At 40.3% G+C, this 24160-nt stretch overlaps 1 protein-coding gene across 44 annotated transcripts in view; it reads right to left on the bottom strand.

Moving 5' to 3' along the window:
• NRXN3 (neurexin 3) overlaps positions 1 to 24160 on the bottom strand; it is a 1793247-nt gene that overhangs the window by 179961 nt on the left and 1589126 nt on the right. For all 44 annotated transcript variants that reach the window (XM_089322450.1, XM_070065303.2, XM_089322455.1 and 41 more), the window contains one exon: positions 12172 to 12343. In XM_089322450.1, coding sequence (XP_089178576.1) covers positions 12172 to 12343 — 172 coding nt within the window. The remainder of the gene's footprint in view (positions 1 to 12171; positions 12344 to 24160) is intronic.

The raw sequence follows: 24160 nt of genomic DNA, 5'->3' as shown, positions 1-24160 counted from the left end.
ACCCAGAGAATTCAAGTTCATTGCTCAAATTCCTTCCATGCACAGTCCTGTCTGGTTCCCAGGCTTTCCCCGGCACATCTGTGTGTCTGTCTTTGAATCTGGATCTCACCCCAAGAGTGGAGTGGTATATTTCAGTGTAGCATTGATTTTCCATTTGAGATGTATAAGCTTGAGTTCTGGGTCTTCATATTTTCCTGGGAGAGTTAACTAATTTTATAATTCTCCATATTCTCATTTGTGACATGATTATAAACCATAATATTTACCCTGTAGACAATAGTGAAAACTCAATACAGGAACTCAGTGCTTCTATTGCTTTTCCACTACATTATTGGATCTCTGAAGGCAAGGATTGCATTTTATTTTTCACCAGATGCCCAACACCTAGTACAGATTCACATGTAACGTAGATGTTGAAAAACTATGAATCAAATGGCAAATGGATGAATGCATTAAAAAATGACACCACCTCATTGATGATAATAGGAAAATAGTAGCACCTGTTTTTTTTAACTTTGAACATAGTATCAGTTATAGTTATTAAAGACACTTCTCTGCACACGTTCCCATGGACTTGCCCCTAAAGGTAAAGCTAAAAACGTGCCATGCGACTTCAAATCCCATTAAGCTGGGTGATACTAATGCCATCTTACTAGTTAAAGTGGTCATTTGAAGTGTGTAACTGATCATGTAGATAGGATTAAGTGTCAAAGGGATCACATAAATAAGACCAAGTGTCTACTAATAACAACAGATAAAATTAAAAAGGAGAGAATGATCCAACATGGGAAGCAAGCCACACAGCAGACTCATAGAAAGACAAAAGCCCTAAACAGCACTCTGACCTCAGAATTAGCCCTTAAGGCATTCAGATCTGGCTAAAAAGCCCTTGAGAGCATTTCAGGCATAGAAAGCCCAAACACTGTGGTAAAATATGACCTACAAGAAGGATCTCTCTGAGTGAGATTCCAGTGGAAATAATGGGCCATCAAAGAAGGAGGTGCTTTACTCTGCAGAGAGGAGAGAACTTTGACTTTGCTTATGGCCCTGTTTAAATACTGTTGGAGTTTGTGGACTCAAATGGCTTTCATAGCCTTGGCAGCTCATGACAAGAGCCTTGGGTGATCATTGACATTGTAAATAAGAGTGTCAATTGTTAAATCAGCAACAGGAGTCACTGTGCACTTGCTCCACATGTAGGACCTCTGTCCTTAATGAGTTGTACTATGTGAATTAACAATAAAAGCTGTCGTCAAACAGTACTTTATACTGTGTGTGTCTGTATAGGTGCAAACTGTTGAAATCTTAGTATAGAGTGGGTCTTCTGTATATAAAGATAATTAAAATGAATCTTAATCAAGAATGGGATGGGACAGGGAGTAGGAGGTAGGATGGGAGTGGGGTGGAGGGTGGGTGTGGGGGGAAGAACCACTATATTCCTAAAGCTGTACCTATGAAATTTATATTTATTAAATAAAAGCTTTCTAAAAATAAAAAATGAATAAATAAAAATAAAGTTTATTTCTATTATCTTGTCCAAACAAAGAGACACTTTGTATTGTTTTTGCTGTTTGAAGATGTGGTATAACTTTTGTTTCTATTTAAATATGAACTCATTTCTATCATTTTATATACCTTTCAGCATTTTACTTCCATTAGGAATGTTCTGTGTAGTACCCCAGTTCCCAAGACTTATGCAGCCCCAGGGAACAGCCTCCATAAAGTTCTTGGAAAATTTGTCTAATGAAAAATACTTTTCACTAAAATGAACTTATGTTTTAATTCCATTTTCTTATGAAATTTTGAAGTGCCATTATGAATTAAGCATTGGCATTTGGTAAACCCATCATGCAGGCCAACACAGAGCATCAGGGACTTATGGCAAGGCTATTCACCCAGCAAAGAAATGCATCTCATAGAGTAAACTGTAAATATCAGTGGGAATTGAATTAAATCCATATTAACTCCATGAGCTGAGATTAAAAGTGCCTCTCTGTCCTTGACTCATCCCTCCTTCCCCTTGTGACCTCCTTTCCCCTCTCTTCAGCCTGCTGGGGTATTGACAGGGATTTTAGAAGAGTGGAAGGTTTTTATCTCTTTGAGATGAGCTGCAATATGATTACAATCGATTGAATGATTTACAGTATGCAGCAACTTTCATCACCCTCTCTATAGAATTATAAATGATATACTGCATGTGGATATATATATTATTATTGTTATCATTGGTTATTCATGTACCACCACTAAGAAGCTTAATGTTCTTTTTAGACTTTAAATAAGAAGAAGGACCCTGCAACCTTGTGCAAAAATTAAACTGAAGAGATGGGATTTTGGAAACTTTTCCTAAAAATAAAGCCCAGTGCTTGATCAATAGTAGGGCAGTTGGCACTCTTACAACCCTGGGGCAGAGCAAAAACACCACGAGGTAACTTCATTCTATGGTTGGGATAATCATTCTAGATTTTATAATCAATGACAAAACCTGCAGGCCAGGGTTTTTGTTTACTACCTAAATTGGGGCTTTCTTGTGACAATAAGGAAAATAGAACTTGTACTTCACCAACCTACTTGTGAAATTTTGCAATATCTGATGATTTTTCAAATTTAGGTGGATTCATTTTATTACCACTGCCTTGCAAAGACTGAGATGTTTTTAATATTTCGGTAGCACACTATTTCAAATGAGTACACTTGAATAATCACATACAATATAATTATACTGTATTTCTAATCTTGAAGGTATTATTCCAAGGATGCAGATTAATATAAATATGTGCATCATTCATAGAAATTAAGAAATCATTCTCTTTGCATCTCTAGTTTAATAGAGCCAAGTGGTGATATTCAAATTTCTCATTAGTCATTTAACTGATACCTAGCTTATAATATTTAATTTATGGATAAATATCATATGCTTTTTATTTCACGTAAGTCCATGTTCCTCTTGACTTCCCAAAATAGTCCACTAAAAAGGAGGAATAAACCAGGACCAGACTGAGGTGAACATCTTATGAAGTACCATTGAAGTTTGCAGGGCAATTATTATTTTGTTCAAAATCCCTGTAGAGCAAAACCACTGACCTATTCACAAGTGAATTCTGGATAAATAATGTCTTTAGTTAGTATAATTGCCACCATATTATCAGATGTAAATCTTCATTATTATAACAAGCTCCTTTGTGCATGCCACTTAATTTCTTTATAAATAACCTTGAGTTGTGTGTCAGCATAAAGTCCCAAGGTTGAGTGAGTATCCATGGGCCAGGTGTTCACATACTCCCTCCCTCTATTTTAAATAATCTTCTTTTCCATAGATGAGTGGTGTGTGTGAGTGTGTGGGGGTGGGGGGGTGGGTGTAGGTTTCTATCTTGTCCTTTTGCCTCCTAGTTGGTTATGTTTAAATTTAGCATTAGCCAGAAGTCCACAGTTTGCCTTGAAATGCTTATCAGTTTCTAAGAGACATTTACAGGAAGAGAAAGGCTGTAGGTTTGATAGCAGTAATTGTATTTAACTTGTAAGATACAAGGCTATTTATCTTGTACCTTGGAATTCACAGAGGAGAAAGGAAGTCTGCCTGATAAGGCAAAAATTAAAGCAAAATGAAAAAGGAAAGAAAGAAAGGAGGAAAAAAAAAACCTAAGCACCTTATTGCCACTTTCCCATCCTCTAAGCAAGACCATTAAATAGAGGAAGGCAGACTTTCATTTAACAAGATCTTCCTGTCTGCTTAGGTCTGATACTGGGAAGCAAAACAGAAAACCATGAAAGAGAAGAAGTTGCCAAAGCTCCAAAAGGTCTCGCGAAAGGTACAGAAGAAAGGAAGTGTGCATAGGTGCCCAGGCAAGTGCTGACTTCTAGCTGTTGCAGAAATTGGAGTTCTAACTGGAGAGAATTCCAGGATTTCACTTGAGAAAAAATTATAAATTGTCAAGACTTGGATTAAGGAGAGAATTTATGGGATATTTAACCGTTCCAGGGTATAAAGAATATCTAAAGGTCTACAGAGTGAGTACAAACCAGGATCTTGCAGTGGTCATTTGGCCTAGAGGTTAAAATGCTACTTTGAATGCCTGCATCCCACATAGCAATGCTTGGGTTCAAGTCCTGGTTCTGGCCCCCTATCACAGCTTCGTGCTAATGCACACAGTTGGAGGCAGAAAGTGATGACTCAAGTTGTTGGGTACATGCCATCCACATGGGAGACATGAACTTTGGTTCTGGCACCTGGCTTTGGGCATCTGGATGCTGCTGGCACTTGGGGAGAGAACCAGTGGATGACAGATCTCTGCCTATTTTCTCCCTCTCCATCTCTCTACTTCTTAAAACAAACAAAAATACACAGGATTCTCAAGTCAGGTGGTCATGGTTTGGAAACCACCTGACTGAGTTTGCTGAGAGATTTTGGGTGCTTCCATCTGCCACTTCCCAAACTTTTGGGACAAGTGTCCATTCGGTGCACATGTTCCTTCTTAGGAACTATTCCCACGACAGTGCAATTCTGCAAGAAGGATGAGAAAGCAAAATGAGACATCGTCTGTGTCCTCCATTCTCCCTTTTGCTGAGTAAGCCTCGATGTAGAAAGTCTTCTCAGGAGAAAAGACAAGCCTAAAATGTCTCTGGGTGGCAGATAGTCCTCAGAAAACAGCTGCTACTACAATCTCATTAAGCTCATGCTTTTTTCAAAGAATTGTCCAGTTTCTGAAGTGGAACAGCAATTGCAATCCATGTTTTGAAGATGCAATAACAGGTTTAATAGGTCAACTCGATGGATTTGCATTCTAGCCATGTGTCAGAGGATACAAATATAACTTAAGGAAGGGTAGACAGTGATTTCTGTTCAGGGAATTATCTGCATCCAGTCCTGTTTTTTTTTTTTTTTCTTAAGTGTTCTATATGAAATGTCAATCAGAGCATTCTCTTCTTTTTAATAGGAGAAAATACATACATCTGACCTTGGAGATTGAGGCACAGAGAAACTTCCCCACATAGTACATTGCTCAGAGTAGTAAGCAGGAGGGAGGATGGTAGTTCTGTGGTCACAGAGAGTTTGGTTCCAGAATCCTTAGTCTCAACTACTATATTACTCTACTGCCTTTCCAACAATCCCATGAATAGGTGAAGATTTTATCCCCCTGGTTACACAACCACAAAAATCCTTAGATTAGTCCCAAAGATACATGAAGGTCCATGCCAATTATTTCATCAATGATATACACGACGATGCATATGATAGCAAATACCTACAAAATAAGAGACATCATATTCTAGTTTTGTTCTGTCTGATAAAAACCACCAGCCTATAGCCTCATAATATAGGTGTGAGGACTGAGTGAGAAAATGTATTTAAAGTCATCAGTACCTTGGGCACAATAATTACACAAGAAAACAAAATATCACAGTGTTGAGTCACACCAGCCACATGGAAATACTCAGTATCTACATGCTGTTAGTGGCTGCCATATTGCACAAACACGAGTTGTCAGTGTGAAAGAAGAAAAAAACAACATGCTAGCTTTCTAAACATCATCGATTTTCAAATCCAGCTGCATAAATGCAGTGGAAACAGCTTTTTATAAAATTCTGATTTCTAGGACGGTGCCTCTCAACTTTTATTGCACACATGCATTATCTGGTGATCTTATTAAAAGGCAGATCTGACGTCACAGTTCTGGCCTGGACCATGTGACTGTGTTTTCTAACAACTGCTAAAGTATGTTGGATGATGCCGGTGTATGGGTCCCATCCCAGGTCAGTTACGTTAGATAACCTGATAGTGGGGCCTGACTCCTGGCAGTTTATGAAAGTCCAGGAGCTTCTCGTTTGCAGCCAGGTTACACAGCTTTGCTTTATAGTGAAAAATAAAAACACTATTAGAAAGGATTTTTTTTTTCACCAAAGACTAACAACAGAAAGTAGAAAGACATTGGAAAAAAGAAACTTATCTACTCATGAATCTTATTTCATTCCTGACAAATGGAAAAGGATGAGGAGGGTGCAAACATTCAGAATGCACTGCTCTGATTAATCAGTGCATTTTGTGACAGTATTTAAGGAACTTATTTACAAGAAGGCTTGGAAATGCACCCACCAATGTTCAAACACATTCATTAAGTGAGCATTTCTCTAGCTGCTGTTGCAACTCTGCAGCCTGGAAACCAAGTTCAAATATGGCTTTCCTCCTTGATTGTGTTTATACTGCTTGGTCCCTTGGCAGAGCTTTACTACCTATGTTTTCCCCCCATTGAACTGAAAGCAACACTAGGCCTGAATGGATGAATGAGCAGGTAGATGGGGCTTGTTTTAATGTGTGTTTCAAATCTGGCAAGGCCTCAAATGTTTGCAGGCAAAGATGGAAAGAAAAGCTCCTGGCTAGGAATTAAGGAAACCTAAGGCTTGAGAACACTGACTTCTTTTTAACCCTTCCAAGTCTTACCAGCCTGGGTGACAGGTGCACAGCAACTAAAGATTTCTTGTCGCTGTGAACACTCTCTGAAGTATGAAAGGCCAACAAACTTATGAAACAAAAACTGCTTGTGACTCTCTTGAAGTCAGGGGTGCTTAACCAAGGTGACTTTGCACTCCCTCCCCGGAGGATAGCTGGCATTGGTGGAAACATGCTCCTGGTATCACATGGGTGGACGTCATGGATGTTTTTAAACATTCTACAATGTTCAGGATGGCCCATCTGCCTCCCTCCTCACACACACAACAAAGAATTATCAAGCCCAGAATGACAGTAGTACCAACAGCGAGGAACTCTACAAATTTAACTAATCCAGGCATGGAGGTTTTTGAGAATATTGTTTAAGGGGGAAAAATAGTATTATTTCCAATGAAACTGCGCCTCTGAGGAATAGAAGTGGACAGGAAATTTGGGGTAGCACACTCTGAGAGTCAGGATGGGAGTTTTGGCTCTGCCTCTTAAGGCTGTGTGACACTGGGAAAGTTACTTAGCTTCTCAGAGCTGTACTAGTCTAATTGTAAAATGGGTATAGAGCAGTAATAACACCAAAGCCGGCCTGTCACAGAGTAGAAGCAGGCTCAAATGTAGTAATGCAAATGAAGACTCAGAACACCAGTAAGACCATATAAGATTCTCTCTTTCAACCACCATAAAGACAAAGTTTTGAAGAACTTCCCATGTTGAAATATAAAGTTTTCTAATATTTTTAAAGAATAGCTATTTTCACATCTTTTCCATATTCTGAGTTGGGTAGTTTCTATAGTCTGAATGTCCCTGCCAAAATTTACATAGTGCAGTTTACTGGTCATTGTTATGGTGTTAAGAGGTATAGGTTCATCCCGTGAGGCCAGCGCTCTGTGGCATGGGCGGGGTGATGACGCTCTTTGACAAGAAGCACTGGAGACAAGTTTCGGTGAACATGTCTGCTTTATTAACGACCATGCACACTCTTTAAAGGGCAGGCAGAGGGGTGTAGCTAATTCAGGGCAACACTAATTCTATAACATAGAACCGATATCGGTGCCTCTATGCTTCTCCAATCAGCTTGAAGATCACATAGCTAGGATAGCTTTCCAGGTGGTCCTAATGGGCCTGGGCCACACCCGGGAGCTGCTTACGTAATTGACAGGGGTGGGGGGAAACATGCCTGGGGCTCCTGCCCCCTGCCAACAGTCAGACTAACTGCATGGGCAAGGCAGGCAGTCTCACAGGATCACCCACAAAGAGGTGGTACCTTTAACAGGTGAGTAGGTCTCCAGGGCTCCATTTTCATAAATGGAACAATGTCACTATCATGGGAGGGGGACAAGTGTTCCAGAAGTGGCTTTGTATAAAACCTTTCTGTTTCTCCCTTTCTCTCTCTTGCCTTCCCTTTTGCCTTCTACAATATAATGATGCAATAAGAAGACCCTCACCAGACGTGGCCCTTCAACTTCCCAGCCTCCAGAACTGTGAGTAATAAACTTCTTTTCTTTGTAAATTACACAGTTTACAGTATTCAACTATAACAACAGAAAACAGACCCAGACAGTGGTCAAACAGGATTTATACATAGGTCATTAGTGGGCATCTTATTGAGTGATGAAGAATTCCCTCTAGAGGACTTCAGCTGAGCAGATATGTGACGCCAAGACGGGAAGAAGGGAGGAGGAACTACAGCAATGTCCAACCTGTTCTCCCCAGCACTTCCTGAGGTGGGGAGACCTAAGACTCTACAAATGGAAATGCTTATCGGCATTCATTTCCCAGGAAACATGGCTCTGACCTGAAAAACCCTTAGTGACCACGCTCAGGATTCTAATAGCCCTGACCACACAGCAGGCGACGGCCACTCAGTAGAGAAGGGATCTTGAACAATCCCAGTTATCTGAGACTCCCAGGGAGCCGAGAGCTGAGGCTAAAATTAATTCCTCAAGCTCAACTCACCTTTCACCTCCCCTTCCTTGTCCTCGCCACTGCATTGTGTAAAGACAGCAATCAGAGGCTTTAGAGGGAACATTTGTCAATGCCTGGATGTTAGCTCTGGGCTGATTCTTCTTTTATTTCCCTCTCCTGTTTCTTAGCCTTTCTATTTTCAGGTTCAAAGAGAGAAGCTGCTTTTGAGTTCTATCTCCCAGAATTAAGTGATATAAGATTCTGATCGCAACAGAACTATTTTCATTTGGGATCCTTCCTGATTCACAAAAAGCCAATGCTACCTGCCCTGCACTCAGCTGGGTTCTAAATTCTTCACAGTGGGACGTTTTAGTAGAGTGTCATAAAATCCTATAAATGTTCATGAGAAGATTCTGGAGTTGACCCATTAATCCGGGTACCCAGTTGGCCCTTTCTGACCTGGTGAGTAGGAATAATTTCCTGAGAACATGCTCTCAGAATGATACAAATTAAGAGAACAGCTTAGACTCATGTGTGCTAATAAGACTTTCCTGTTAAAAAATATTTATTGGGCCCAGCATTGTGGTGTGACAGATAAAGCCGCCACCTGCAATGCCAGCATCCCATACAGCCACCGGTTCGAGTCCTGGCTGCTCCATTTTCAATCTAACTCCCTGATAATGTGCCTGGGAAAGCAGCAGCAGATGTCTCAAGTCCTCAGGCCCCTGTACCCACATGGGAGACCCAGAAGAAGCTCCTGGCTCTTGGCTTCAGCCTGGTCCAGCCTTGGCTGTTGCAGCCATGTGGGGAGTAAACCAGCAAATGGAAGACCTCTCTCTCTACCTGTGCCTCTCTGTAACTCTGCCTTTCAAATAAATAAAATAAATATTTTAAAAATTATGTATGTATTTGAAAAGCAGAGAGAGAGAAGATCTTCCATCTGCTGGTTTACTCCTCAAACGGTTGCAATGGCCAGGGCTGGGCCAGGCCAAAGCCAGGAGGCTGGAACTCCATATAGGTCTCCCACATGGATGGCATGGACCAAAACACTTGGGTCATCTTCTGCTGCTTTCCCAAGCATATTAGCAGGAAACTGGATTGGAAGTGGAGCAGTCGGGACTCAAACCAGCACTCTGATATGGGATGCCAGTATTTCAGGCACAGGTTTAACTCACTGCAACACAACACTGTCCCCCAAATTTTTCTTTTTTGAGTGAGAATTTTCTATTCTGCAACTCATAGTAACCACACTGGTATTTTCATAAGGACTGACCTTTGAAATACAACACTTCCAGAAAGAAACAAATCTCAGATGGCACAAGGAGGGAGATGCTTATTTCTAGTTCAGTATTTTTCAAAACAATCCCCACCTTGAGGAGGGAGCAATAGTGGCAACTGTGCCCAATCAGAAACAGAAGAATCTAGTCCTAGATCTGTTTGTCATTTACTATGTGATTTGTGATTCGTGAGTTTCTACTTTAATTTAAAATGAAGGAAAAGAATATCTAGCCTTTCTGGATTACAGGCTATTTAACAGTCAGAATCAAGTGATCTGTGTAAGTGGATAATGCCATGATTTAAAATGCTAATCAAATGTTTATTAATCCTCCCAGCTAACATTTATTAACTATTGACATAACTGACCCAGCATTATATCATATGTATTCAACTCATTTATTCATTACATGAATCCTGGAAAATAAGTACTATCATAGCCTCTTTATCCAGATCAGAAAACAGATACAGGGAGTTTCGATAACTTGTGCAAGGTTCTCACCTCAGTCACCAAATAGGAAAAAATAAACGTCAATTTAGAGAACCAAGAAACAGAGCCAAAATGAGAATCTGGAAAGGAGAAATCTGATATGTTTGTAAAGCATCATAGTAATCCTCAGAGGAGAGAATCAGAACACTTAGGAATTCTTACACGGATTTTTATGTTTTTGTGTTGTATTTTGAATTGTATGTGGGAAAAGGTACTATGTATTTCAGTACTTGGGGCACCTCAAAGCCTTGCCTTAGACTCAGAACTGATAAAGTCAAGATCTCAATACCAGTCGGTTGACGGCAAGGTCCATACTTGTAACTGCTAACTTGTACCCTGTCCTGGAATAATAGCATATGCTATTATTATTAGATAACACCTACCAACAATAATGGTAACTTTCAGGAGGAAGCAATGCCATTAAAGGAAGGCTTATTCTATTTTGAAAATATATAGGAAGCAACCCATAATTTGGAACTAAAAGCATAATTTGGAACAAAGAGATGGGTGCACAGCAAGGTCACTGGTTTTCTTATATATTTGTGGCTGGAAGGGGACCATTTAGGAGCCTTCTCATTGCTGGCAGCAAAATCACATTTCTCTAATGAATTGGGGCAAGTGGTTGAACAATTTTTAAGATCTTGGGCTACTTTGGTTTCTCTCACAACTCCCCTCCCCACAGCCTACATGATTTAAATAAGAAGCAATTAAAAAATCAGATCTATTAATTTTTAGTGAATTGAAGGATAGTAAGAATTCATGATAGCTGCTAAAATTGGCTTTTTAAAAATCCTCCTAGAAGACATCATACAAACATTTGTGTGCTTTAGTCTAAGAAAAGCCAAGGTATTGCCAACAGCGGTTAAGCTTTCTGGCTACCTGTTTTTGTTTTGGTGCCTTTTTTTTTTTTTTTTTTTGGAAGCAAATGGTAGACAAATGATTGAGTAGTGCTTTTTGTTTTAATTCCTTGGGGGAACTTACATACTATTTATGGGTATCCCTAAAATTCTGAAATCAGATATAGGGAAACCAAGAAGCAACACAGATACTTCTGGCTGATTTGTAAAGAAAATTTATTTTAGGTTAGCCTTGAAAGCATAATCATAGCTTGCAAGCCATTTAAAAGTTTTGGGCCACAAATTGGCAAATTTACTTTGAGATTGTTTCTCTGAAAGAAATAGCTCTTTGTCTTCTGGATATGTGTATCTTTGTTACTATGCTCATCTCTATGTAAATGATGTGAAAGACAAATTGTGAGAAAATTTGGGGATGTTGGAGTGTAGGATAGAGACGTTGCAAGATATCCACACTAGTGCAAAGTGCATATCTGAGCTCTTGCATCCATCATGTAACAGTGCAATGACAGAGGAAAGGTGCTTTGTTGAAGTGTTTTTCTTTCCATTCTAGGCACTTATAAGATCAGTGTTCAGGCCTCTTCCTGAGAGAAGTGAGAGATGAGAGGGGAAAGCTAAAAGATTATTTGAATGATCTCTTGACTACTAGGACTAATCTTTGAGAATCAAGGTAGACTTGTGTAAGTGAAAGGAAAAAATAAGCAAAGTCAACCAATGAATGAAATTCCAGTGTTAGTTTTCTCATTCGTGCCCAGACTTGATGTTGATCCATTCACACTTAGTAAACCTCCTATCTGCATCTCTGTACCTTCAATGGTACATGACTAAATGGCACCACAAAGTCCAGATCTCAAACTGACTATCCTGTGATTATCCACAACAATTCACACAACAGGGATAGTGCCCCTTCCTGCATGGCTTTTCATCTGCAGTGCCCCAGAAAGCCTATGTAAAGATCTCTGGTATGAGCCAGTCAGGCAATATTAGCTAAGGTTTGACAAAAAGTATGCAGTGCATAGTTAAGAAGTCTCCAGAAGTGCCCTGCACCAATCATGTCTGAAAGAATTAACATCTTCTCACACTAAAAATATCAAGAATGTAGGTTTCACTCAGCGTGTCATGATTTGGTGAGAGTAATAAGCAAAACTGCCATTTGGAAGTAAGAATGAGACAGTGAACGAGAATACAGCCACTGAGGGCCCAGTGTGTACCTGTAGGGTAATGTTCATTCACTGGCCAGTTGTCCACCTGGAGTGTGGCATTTCCACCGTTTCTGGTGAAGCGCACCACATGGTATTTGCCATCATTGACAGGGGTTCTCTCTTCTTTGATGGAGATATCAACTGTGCCGATGTTGAAGACAACTCCGATTTTCCCCTGCTCCTGTGAAAGGGAACACAAAAGGCATAGTTACCACCAACCACAAGGTTTTTCCCCTTTAAACTTGATCCTCCAACTAGCAATAAACCTGCAGGTGCCCAGAGGGAGCTGTCGGCATGAAGTTAATAATAGTATCCTATATTTCTCCATGGGCTTTCATCCTGAACATAAAAACCACTGGTATAAAGACACCCAAATTGCTCTCACAGGCTGAACTGCACGGGTTACATCATTCAATTGCCCTCAACAGATATCAAGTCTGGAATAGTAGAACTACCTAACAGATGCAGTGACACTGCAAAGTTCATTTCTACGGGATGGATTAGGTCTGTTTTCTAAGAGAAACTAAGACATTGGAACTTAAGTCATTTCACAATTCAGATTTGGGAGTAAAGAGGAATTATGAGCCTCCCTAAACATGCTGGGGCAAGCAAGGCAAGAGGAGCAGCAAAGGATGGTCAGGCACTGGCATTGAAGACAAATGCTGATGACACTCTCTGCAGATCCAAAGCACACAGGCAAAGTATCTTGTGTAGAGGTCGTGAATCTGAACTGGAGTTTCAGATTTAGGGGGCTGCCCTCACTTCCTCATTCCCAGCCCTGCTGTACATGATAATCCAAAGAGAGAAGTGCTGTTCATTGTAGCTCATGTTACAGAACAGAAGAAACTTTGTGGCCACAAAAGACTTGTAGGAAGGAAAATTGCAATGAATTTGTGACACTACGGCAATGATGATGATGTTTATGGAGATCATAGTGGCAGGAATGATGATGTCACCCACCTCCTGAGAAACGCCCTGACATGATGAGCCATAAATGACAATGACATTGAAACTCTTACTCTTCTTTTCCAGTAATTGGCTGTGACTAACAATTGGAATTTGTATTCACAGTGAAATATAAAATGAATGTATCCTTACTTATTAGATATAATCAGCCTTTTTTAACCTCTTGGAAAAGCATCACAGCATCGCAGGGTTTCTGGAGGGACAGACAAAGGAGAGGAAGGAGACATCTTTCTCCATTCTTCTAGTTGTCTAGTTTATTGGCAATAGATTGAGTAATAATGACTAATAAATTTTAGTTTCAATTCTAAAGTTCTATTAGGCTAAGTCAAAATTTTTGTTCACTAGATTTCATTATCCTCTACTTGCTTGTCCAAGAAGTAGGACAGGGAGATGTGAAACCAGGAAAAAGAGTGGGAAATGAGGGGGAGAAAGATATAGCTAAAGAAATAAAGAATTCATACATTTGTTAGGAAATATTCCATAGAATCTCAGATTTAGTAGTTTTCTTACTTATTTATTCATTTCATTTCTTCATTCAATGTATAAGTGAAATATTTATTAAGTATCTATTATGCTTAAAGTCTAAAAATTAAGATTTCAGGTTCGATGGGCACTGGTTTCCATATAACTTGGTATGTTTCACTTCTCAAAAAAACAAAATTTTCTCAACCTGACATTTGACTGTTAGTATGTGAATATAGCTTGTAACCAATAAAAGAATGGGTAAGAACCCAACAGTCTTGATCTTAAAAGAGTCTTAATCAACAGAGGGCATGGTCAGTATTCAAGGATGTTGAGATACAGGGTGGATAAAACTGTTAACTTTGTGCTCAGGTAGCAGAGCATGCAACATGTTCCATTCTCTGGGGAAAATGATCTGATGACCAAACACATCTGTGACATATTTTCTTTAATTTTTAATTTACTTTTTATTTGACAGGCAGATACACATACACATGCATATTCACACACACACACACACACAGACACACACACACACACAGATCTCTGATCCTCTGGTTCATTCCTCAAATGTTCATAATGGCTGAGATTAGGCTAATCTAAAGCCAAGAGCCAGTAACTCAATCCAGGTCTTCCGTGTGGGTGGCAGGGACCATGTACTTGAGCCATCACCTGCTGTCTACCAAGGTGAGCATTGGCCAAAACCTAGAATCAGAAGCAGAGCTAGATTGAAATCCTGGCACTCTGATACATGTTGTAGGCATCACAACTAGTATCTTAACTGCTCCACCAAACACCTATTTCCATACTCGTGGTTTCTCATGTCTCTGCTTATTGGGACACTATGGTCTCAGCTTTGTTTTGTCCCATTTATTTATCTTCATACTAAGTAAAGTACTCACAAAACATGAACACAGGGGCTAGCATTGTGGGGTAGTGAATAAAACAGCTGCCTGTGACACCGATATCCCATGTGGGTGCTGGTTTGTGTCCCAGCTGCTCCACTTCCACTCCAGCTCCCTACTAATGGCTTAGGCAGAGAAACTGAGGACGGCCTGAGTGTCTGGGCTCCTGTCACCTATGTGGGAAGCTGAAATGAAGCTCCTTGCTCCTGACTGCAGCCTGGCCCAGCACTCGCCTTTGTGGTCATCCGGGGCGTGAACCATCAGATGGAAGATCCTTCTTTCTGTCTTCCCCTTTCTCTCTCTGACTCAACTTTCAAATAAATAAATCAATCTTTAAGAAAGATATGATGTGTGCACAGGGCAGGCATGGTGGCATAGCAGGTTGAGCTTTATCCCATGTTGGAGTTCCGTTCAAATACTGCCTGCTCCATTTCCAATCCAGCTTCCAGTTTACGCAACTGGAAGGGCAGTACATAATGGCCCAGGTACTGGGGCCCCTGCCACCCACGTGGGAGATGCAGATGGAATTCCTGGCTCCTGGCTTTGAGCTGGGCCTGGCCTGCCTATTGTGACCATTTGGGGAGCGAACCAGTGAATGGAAGGTTGATTCATCCATTCTGTATCTCTGTCTCTCTCTCTTTCTCTCTCTCTCACTCTCCCTTCTCTTCTTCCCTCTCCTCCTCCCCATCCTCCTTTCTCTCTCTAGCTCTGGCTTTCAAACAAATAAACCCCTAAAGACATTTTAAAAATAAAACAATACATGGACAAATTAACCTGATTATGTATTCTCTCAGTCATTTCATGCCCTTCATTATAATATTACCAATTTTATCCTTTTTCTTTGATTTTCACAGAATTCAGAAATCACAATATGCCTTTTCTGCTTTATCTTGCAGAATACTCACTAATTTTAAGGGTGTATGTACGTGTGCATACGTGATGACACCACAGTATCCGCAGGCCTAAATAAGCAAGGCTACAGTAACAAGTCATAACCTTTCTGGCAGAATGAAAGCAGTGGAAGAGTTAAGAAAGCACCACTGCAGGTGCCATTACTCCTCCACACACCCGTAAGAGTGGGCTGTTTATTGCACCAGCATTCTTCCATGAGCAACCACTACATAAATCCTGGATGCATAGAAGTTCTGCTGGTGATTCGAATCACCTCTGAGTCCCTAATTAATCATGGACAGAGAACAGTGTTAGGTGGAGAGAGGCGGCCTTTAAACTAGCATTCCGCAGCTGTTCAGCAAGAACAGTGGTAAAGTACATTTTAGGCTCAGTGAGTTGCCTGATGAGCAAGATATATTCTGGGGCAGATTTTCTGCAAGATCCATCATAGATTCAGGAAAAGAAAAGATTTAATCTCTGCCAGAATAAATATTTGGTCCTTATCTTGGGTGCCCCACATGTGCCATTGTAATCACTGCTTTGGAGAGATCTCCTTAATCCTGTTAGCAGACTGTCAAAGTCAGCGGAGACCCTAACTCAGATGTTTCATTTTGTTTCCCCACGGTGGTAAATGTGGCTCTGCTAGACCTCAGATGTGGTCTCTTTATTCGCAATAATAAGATTTCATTACTGCAATCTCTTTGTCATTTGTCATGGGACCGCAGTGGCATTATAATCTGTGGCTAACTGCTTTGTTTCAGTTCATTATAAGTCACAGAAACTTTGTGGCAAATACCCACATAGTTGCCCAGGCTTGAGTCCATCATAATCAGCTGCCATGAAAATAAACCCTGCTGGCTCATGTGTCTGGAGAAGAGAAGATAGGGGGAATAAAATGCTTGGCTTTGGAGCCTGCCCTGGCTGAACTTAGGAAAATCACTTAACTTTCCTGAACTAATTTTTTGAAAATACAGTATGGGGACAGTATACCAACCTCACAAACTTCAAAGTATTGTTATAGTGATGAAATCATATGGTTAATATGATGAATACAACAGCACTTTAAAAGGAATAAAACCATCATACAATTATGTGAGATGAGTGAGATCAGGAGAGGGAGTACCCCAATCATTTGGCCATATGTAAGAGTCTATATGGGTCAAATGACTAAATTGGATAAATGTAGATTTTAGTACTGCATGGTTCAAATAGTATCTCTGGCTTTGAAAGCTGAATGACCTTGGGCAGGTTATTTCCTTTCTGGTTTCCCTCCTGTAAAGGAAGGTGCAGGGGGAGAGGCAAACTGCTTGCTGTGAGGATTATAAGAGAGCACATATGCACCTGGCATGTGGTTTTGCACACCTTGGGGTGTTAATAAATGTCAGCGTTCTTTCCCTTCATTAATGTAATTGAAAGTAGTGAGATGAACTAAGGACTGGTAGCTTGAGGGACACTGTCATCAAGATATATTATAAAAATAAAGGTGAACTTTAGCAAACAGACTGTAAAAAGCAAAACAAAACAAAACACTGTGTTAATTTCTAGTCACAGTTTGCTAGTTGCTCTCTCCACACTCCTCGGTGCCTTTTATAAGCCTCTCTAATACAAGCAGAGTGTAGCTGCAAAAACAGCATGACCATAAATTTTAATAACTCCACGCCACCACCACTAAAGTTGCTACCAAGGCAATCGCTTCAATCTATGTTCTTCCTTGATATTAAAAACAAAGACAAGCAGTAAATCAGAAGACATTACCAAAGAATCCTCAAGTGCATCCAGGAAAACACACACACACACACACACACACACACACACACAACAACTGAACACTACAGAAAACAGCTGTCTTTAAACAGCAGATCAGTCATTCTTCATCAATAATGACTGCTTTTGGGCCCACCTGGTTCCTTAAATTAGTCCACCTCCAGCTTTCTGATCCTCAATCAGCCACATCACAGTTATTTCTGCTGAGGTGACCCCAAAGATGTTACCAGCACCAGGCTGAGAAGTCAGGAGCAGAAATACACAGGGGCATGACAAATTCCAAGGGTTGGAGTTCTCCCTGAAGGCTGTCTCTTCATTCATCCCAGGATGCCTCCAGGGAAAACAGAAGGCTCCACCCACCATTACAGAAAATCGCAGCTGACAGGGAAAGAACTAGGATTTTCAAATGTGTGCCAAGGAAAGGTGCAATGGAAGCACTTCTCCGTATTGCTAGACTTCCCACAGAATTTGCTACACCAGTTTTAGGCAATAAGACAAGGAGAACAACATGCATATGGTCCCTCCTCTTGTACCCAAATACTACAAGGCCTTCCATACCCATTTCAAAGTCTGGTTCATTGGCCTGAAAGTAATCAGCAGCACTGTTTTCTGGCTTTCTAGTTCTACCGTAGACTCATAGTAAGAGAGACTTCTGGGTAACCCCCTGTGGTGGTGGATATGTTGACTACTACACTGTCTGTCATTCTTGAGCCATGCATTCAACTGCTGATGTGAAACCCATGGAAGTTCCCACATTTGCTGTCGACAACTGTACCCAACAAATTCCTGGTAGTAGTCACTCTATTAGTCTGGGCTGTTCGGGATAGCAAGAAGCTAATTTGCAGTAGACTTGGAAGATGATTGAGAATCAACGTTTAGTGACTTTACACCTCGAAGTGGCTGAGGTTGTTTGTCACTTCAAAGTAATCCAGATGTACTTGGATGTTCAGTAAATAGAATTAAATGGAATTATCTAGTTTCTCACATTGTGTGAATTCATAAAATGAGAGGCTTATTTAAGAACAGAATCCAGATCTGACTGTCTAAAATTTATATTTCACCACATGAATTACATGTTACAATTGAATTACAGTCATGAGTCACTTAACAATGGGATGAGTTTGGAGAAATGCATCATTAGGTAGTTTGTCATCACACAAACATCAGAGACTGTTTAAATAAACTAAGATAGCTATAATGTAACTAAGCTACACAATCATTTTTTCATTTTTCCCAAAGAAAACTTTTATTTAAGTAATACAAATGATGCATTTTATAAATACAGCTTTAGAAATATAGAGATTCTTCCCACCATAACCACCCTGCCACCCACACTCCCACCCCTCCTCCTCTTCCCTCTCCCATTCCCAGTCCCATTCTCCACTAAGATCCATTTTCAATTAGCTTTATACACAGAAGACCAACTTTATACTAAATAAAGAGTTCAACAATGTACATGTAAAAACTACTTTTCAACAATCAAGACAAGGGCTGTTCAAAGCCATTGCATCTTGGGGCCAGTGCTGTGGCCCAGCAGATTAACACCTTGGCCTGAAGTGCCAGCAGCATCCCAAATGGGTGCCGGTTCAAGTCCCGGTTGTTCCACTTCTGATCCAGCTCTCTGCTGTGGCCTGGGAAAGCAGTAGAAGATGGCCCAAGTCCTTGGGCTCCTGTGCTCATTTGGGAAACCTGGAAGAAGCCCCTGGCTCCTGGCTTTGGATCACTGCAGCTCCAGCCATTGCAGCCAATTGTGGAGTGAACCAATGGATGAAAGATTTTCTCTCTCTCTCTCTCTCTCCCTCCCTTCCTCCCTCTGCCTCTCCTCTCTGTGTAACTCTGATTTTCAAATAAATAAATAAATTTAAAAAAAAGTGATTGTATCTTGAAGTTCATTTCACTTTTTTTTTTTAGAATCTTAATTAACTTTAAAGAAGCACCCAAGAATGATACATCTTTTGCAAATGCTTAAACATTATTATAATACAACTCTATGAGGACAGAGGTCCTGCATGGGAAGTTAGTGCACAGTGACCCCTGTTGTTAATTTAACAATTAACATTCTTAGGTATGATTTCAGTGACCACCCGAGGCTCTTGACATGAGCTGCTTAGCTATGGAAGCCTTTCGAATCCATAAACTCGGTATTTAAACAGGGCTATAAGCAAAGTAGAAAGTTCTCTCCTTCCTTCAGAGAAAAATACCTGCTTCTTTGATGACCACTTCTTTCCACTGGGGTCTCACGCACAGAGGTCCTTCATGTAGGACATTTTTTGCCACAGTGTCTTAGCTTTCCATCCTGAAAGTAAGCTATATAATCTTTTGGGATCACCTTCATATATGCAGACTGTCACTGACCAAAACATCCTTATTCAGCTCATGACTGCATTTACATGAACAATGTGTATCTATTACATGTTACACACTTTGTGTTTAACCTGTTTATCCTGTCCTCTGAACCTAATTGGGAGTATACCAAATATTAGGAATCTAAGGTGTTCAATAAATGTTTGTTAAAGCAATGGATAAGTGATGAATGAAAATGAATTAGAATATGTGCTTGTGAATGAAAAAAAAAATATGAGAGTGTTTTGACCATGAAGGACTAAATAGGATTTGAATATTGTAAGATAAAACAGTTGGTAATCTATTCAGATTTTATGCATTAAATCTTCAGCAGAATATATCATCTCATTGTGTTTTAAAAATGCAATCTGTAAAATACAAAATTATGAGGTATAATTTTCTGGAATAATCAGACTGCTTTGGCTGAGGGATTTTATTGAAGTTCTTTAAGACAAAAGACTCTGAATTTAGTAGGACACAGTTTGGGCTCATTTTGAGGCTATTAACTGTCTTTCAGTGAAGATTCTTAGCCTATTCTTTTAGCATTGTGGTTTTCTTGTTCTAATAATTTTATTTATTAATGAATTTTCTTTGAAAGGCAGAGTAATGGAGGGAAAAAAGAAAGATTTTCCATTTCCTGGTTCATTCCCCAAATGCCTGCATTTCAGATGAAGCTGGTAACCATGACCTCAAACCAGGTCTCCCACATTTGTGGCAGGGATCCACCCACTTGACTCCTCACCTCCTGCCTCTCAGAGTGTTCACTGTCAGGTAGCCTCAATTGGAAGCAGAGCTGGGACTCAAAACTAGGAACACTGCTATGGGATGCAGGTGCCCTAAGCTGCATCTTAACTGCTATACCAAATGCCTGCCCCCATGATCTATTTGATAACAAGGACAATTATTGGTTTATAAGTAGAGTCATGTGCTTCAAGGATACAGAGCTGGGCACTATGAAAGCATTCCACATAAGTAAGAGACCAAGTCTCTCCCTTAAGCAATGTAAGGCAGAGAAGAAGCCCAGGAATCACCCAGCAGACAAAGCCCCAGCTATGGAGCTTGGAGATAGCTTGGACTTTCATTATTGCTCCAAAGAAATGATACTCTCCCTTGAGAAACTTAAGTGTGGGCGTAGCAGGAAGAACAGGGAAGAAGAAAAAAATGTCTTCTCTGGGTTCTAGAAGAATTTAAGATTTAGAATCAAGAAGGGCTAGACCTGGTCAAGGCTCTGATTATTTTTGTCCATGTGATCTTCAGAAGTTGCCTCAATTATCTGAATCTCAAGTTATCTATACAAAAGTGAGAAAAATTCAAAGCCAACAACCATAGTAATCTTGCATTAAATGACGCTTACGAGAAATGAATAAAATCTTGGCAAGTTCTGAAGTGCTCTATAAAGAATCTCATAACAATGGTGTTCCTGCTGGGGTTGTAGGCGGCAATCACAATGATGTTGATGGTGAGGACAACTGAGTGAGAAACAGTATTACAGATGATGGATGAGTCAGAGGCTTACGTACACTCCCTGTAGGATATTGTTCCATTTGGAATGGCTGCCTCTTGTTCAAGATCATTGGCTCCAGAATCTATATAGATTTCCCCTAGAAAAGTTTAAAAGGCTTCAAAACTGATTCTGTTTTCTGAAATTTGCACTGGCCTTGATAATGTTTGCCCTCACCCAACAAAATTACATCCTCTCTACCTCTGGCTGCAGGTGTGCCTCACCTGGTGCTTTGCTGATGTCTGGTTGCATGAGGTCAATCAATTAAAGCGGATTAGATCCACAGTCTGCAATACTGACAGAGGGCCAAGAGAGATAAGACTGATAAATAGCTCAAGACAGCTCCATCTCTCTCTCTGAGAAAAGGATAAAAAAAGAGAAAGAGCAGGGATGACAGCTTAGGGCAACAGGAACACTGACCTGAAGAGGGAACAATCAAGGAAGGACAAGATGGCTCCTGCAAATAAATAAGGTGCAACTCAAAGCCAGGGCTCTTAAAGTCACCAGTCACAAACCAGCTTCCTGAGTCATCATGTCCTTGAAATCCACTCAGAATATCCTCTTCTCACCCACAGACCCCAGTGACACAGTAGCTCATTTGGTAGTTAAGTTTGAGTACAAGGCAAAAATGAAAGTTGATTTCCACAGGAGTCCCAGTGTTGTGCCAAGACCCGGAGTGGTCTCCTGGCAGGATTCAGTCGACAGCTGGCAGGGCAGGGCTGCCTGAACTCCAAAACAGATAAAACATCTCCCATAAATGCCTTGCTTAACCCCCCAAATCTCTACCACATCAGTAAGGACATACCTAATGGCCTTACTAAAAAGACAAACCCTACACCTACAGTAACAATGTTACAGTCCTCAAAACTGGAAAACACATTTCAAATCATCTAAAATTCTTCCAGAACATCTAACATCTTACTTCACACTAAGTGAGATTCCGGGGCCATCTGCATCAACCTTACCCTAGAGACTTGCTAGAAATGCACATTCTACATCTAACAGCAAACGCTGTGAATCAGAAATTCTATGTGGGAACTAGCAATCTCTATTTTTTTACATAAACCCTTAAAGCAATTTAAATGGGTGTGAGTTTGGAAACCACTTCCTTTCATTAATGTCTTGGTTCAACTGGGGCACTGGTTTTTAACCAGAGGTGAGTCTATCCCCAGGGACATCTGACAATGTCTGGAGACAACCAGAATGGAGTGATACTAGCATTTAGTGAGCACAAATGAGGAATGCTGTTAAATATTCAACAACACACAACAAAGAATAACCTGGCTCATAATAGCAACAATGCCACTATTGAGAAACTCATCACCAAGAAGTACAAAATTGAATGCACTCAACTGAAGTGTGTAGTACATGAATGAAACTCTTCTACATATATTTACATACATAGTCTAATGTATTCTCCACAAAAACCCTTCTGTGTGGTGTGTGCATGCTCTCGACATGAACATTCACAATGCACATGTCCATTTGAGTTTATGACCATATGCACACATGTGTGAATAGTTACATATCTAGTCTAAACTGGTGCCCTAGCCTCTAAACATAGAGTATGTAGCAATAATCTCTGAGTCCAGGTGTTGGCCAAGTGGATATTTTGCATGTATAAACTTTGAAATTCAAGCTCACACACCCAGCAAGTAGCAGGTCTAATATTATACATGCTTTGCACTATTTTCTCTGTCTGGTCTTGGTAAACTCCTTCCCCACTTTCTCTTTGTTGTTAGTCCCTAACAAAGTCTCCCAGTATATCTCCCCTGGCACAACAGTATTAGCGGATAGCTTCAACTTCACCTTAGTCCATGGACTCCTTACTATAGATTAAATGATTTTAGTCAGTTTGCACAAAGATGTACTTTCAGTTCTGAATGGGCACAGAAGAAATTCCCTCCCTTACAAATAGATCTTCTAGGCCAAATATGAGCAGCAACTGTTCTATGAAAGAGAGACCAGCAAAAAAAAACAATAAAAGCAAAAAATCCATAATCATCCAAGGTCTGTTCTGTGGCTGTAATGAAGCATCACAACGACTCTCCAAAGTGCATTACCATTTGCTTATCTTGCAGGTGACCAGCTATGTTAACATTACGGCCTCAATGTGAACAGACCTGTGTGAATAATAAACATAAACAGAGAACTTTTGGCTTGGTAAGTAAAACATTTTCAGTCAACCCCATAGATTAACTTGCCATTAAACTCTACTATTCTCTATTTGCAAAGAAAGAAAATAAATTAGTATGTGCATTCCAGCATTGAGAGACTCGGGTCTTAGAATCATCAAAAGCTACAGTGTGGATTATGTAGCTTTAAATGACATATTTGAGGAATGGATATACAGGCATTGGAGCAGAAAAGCTGGCCTGCAACAGAAAGCAACAAACTATGGGTCACACCTAATTGTTGCCTATTTTTGTAAACAAAGGTTTACTGGGACACAGCTGCACTCATTCATTCACATCTTGCTTTTGGCTGCTTTTGTGCAATAACAACAACAGAGAGTATGTCATCTTCAACCCTAAAATATTCATTTTCCTGACCTTTCCTGGAAAAGTTTGGTGATATATGGTGTGGAACCTTGGACAATTTAAGGTTAGCATTGATTTTTTTTCTCAATTTTTGACCAATAATGTATGTTCAAGTGGTCAGAATAACTCAAATAGATATGGTGGTGGTGGGTAGGTGTGGATCAAATGAAAAGGTTGTATCATACAAGCTCATGAAACTATTACAAGATGCTTCTCCAGGTGACCCTGGACTCACCCAGTTCTCCTCTCTTTCTCACTTTCAGTCCTCAGGAATAATTGTAGAATATACTGGGAATATAATATCCTGAGATAAAGAGGCCCTGGCTAGAGTCGCCAGCACTTGTTCCAGGCCCTTTCACGATGAGATGTCATTCAGTGCCTCAGTCTATTCTGTCATGTCATCCCGTCACCCCAGGATCATACAACGCAGGTTGGAGTGTGCTTTTTAGGGTCCCTCAGGTGCAGTGCCAGCAGGACAAATACTTGACAGCTTTCCTGCACCACAGCAGAATGGATCATAATGAATCCGAGACTTCTGCACCCTGGATGCCTATCTCTGTAAGTAACAAACCCACTTCATACAACTTGTTGAGTGTGGGTGTTCTAGCTCACTGGACATGGGCAAA

The sequence above is a fragment of the Oryctolagus cuniculus genome, chromosome 20 (genome assembly GCF_051225735.1).
Source record: "Oryctolagus cuniculus isolate XC-2025 breed Fujian yellow rabbit chromosome 20, ASM5122573v1, whole genome shotgun sequence".
In the NCBI taxonomy this organism is placed as follows: Eukaryota; Metazoa; Chordata; class Mammalia; order Lagomorpha; family Leporidae; genus Oryctolagus; species Oryctolagus cuniculus.
Note: the sequence above shows the minus strand (reverse complement) of the source record. Positions and strands in the feature narration are given on the sequence as shown.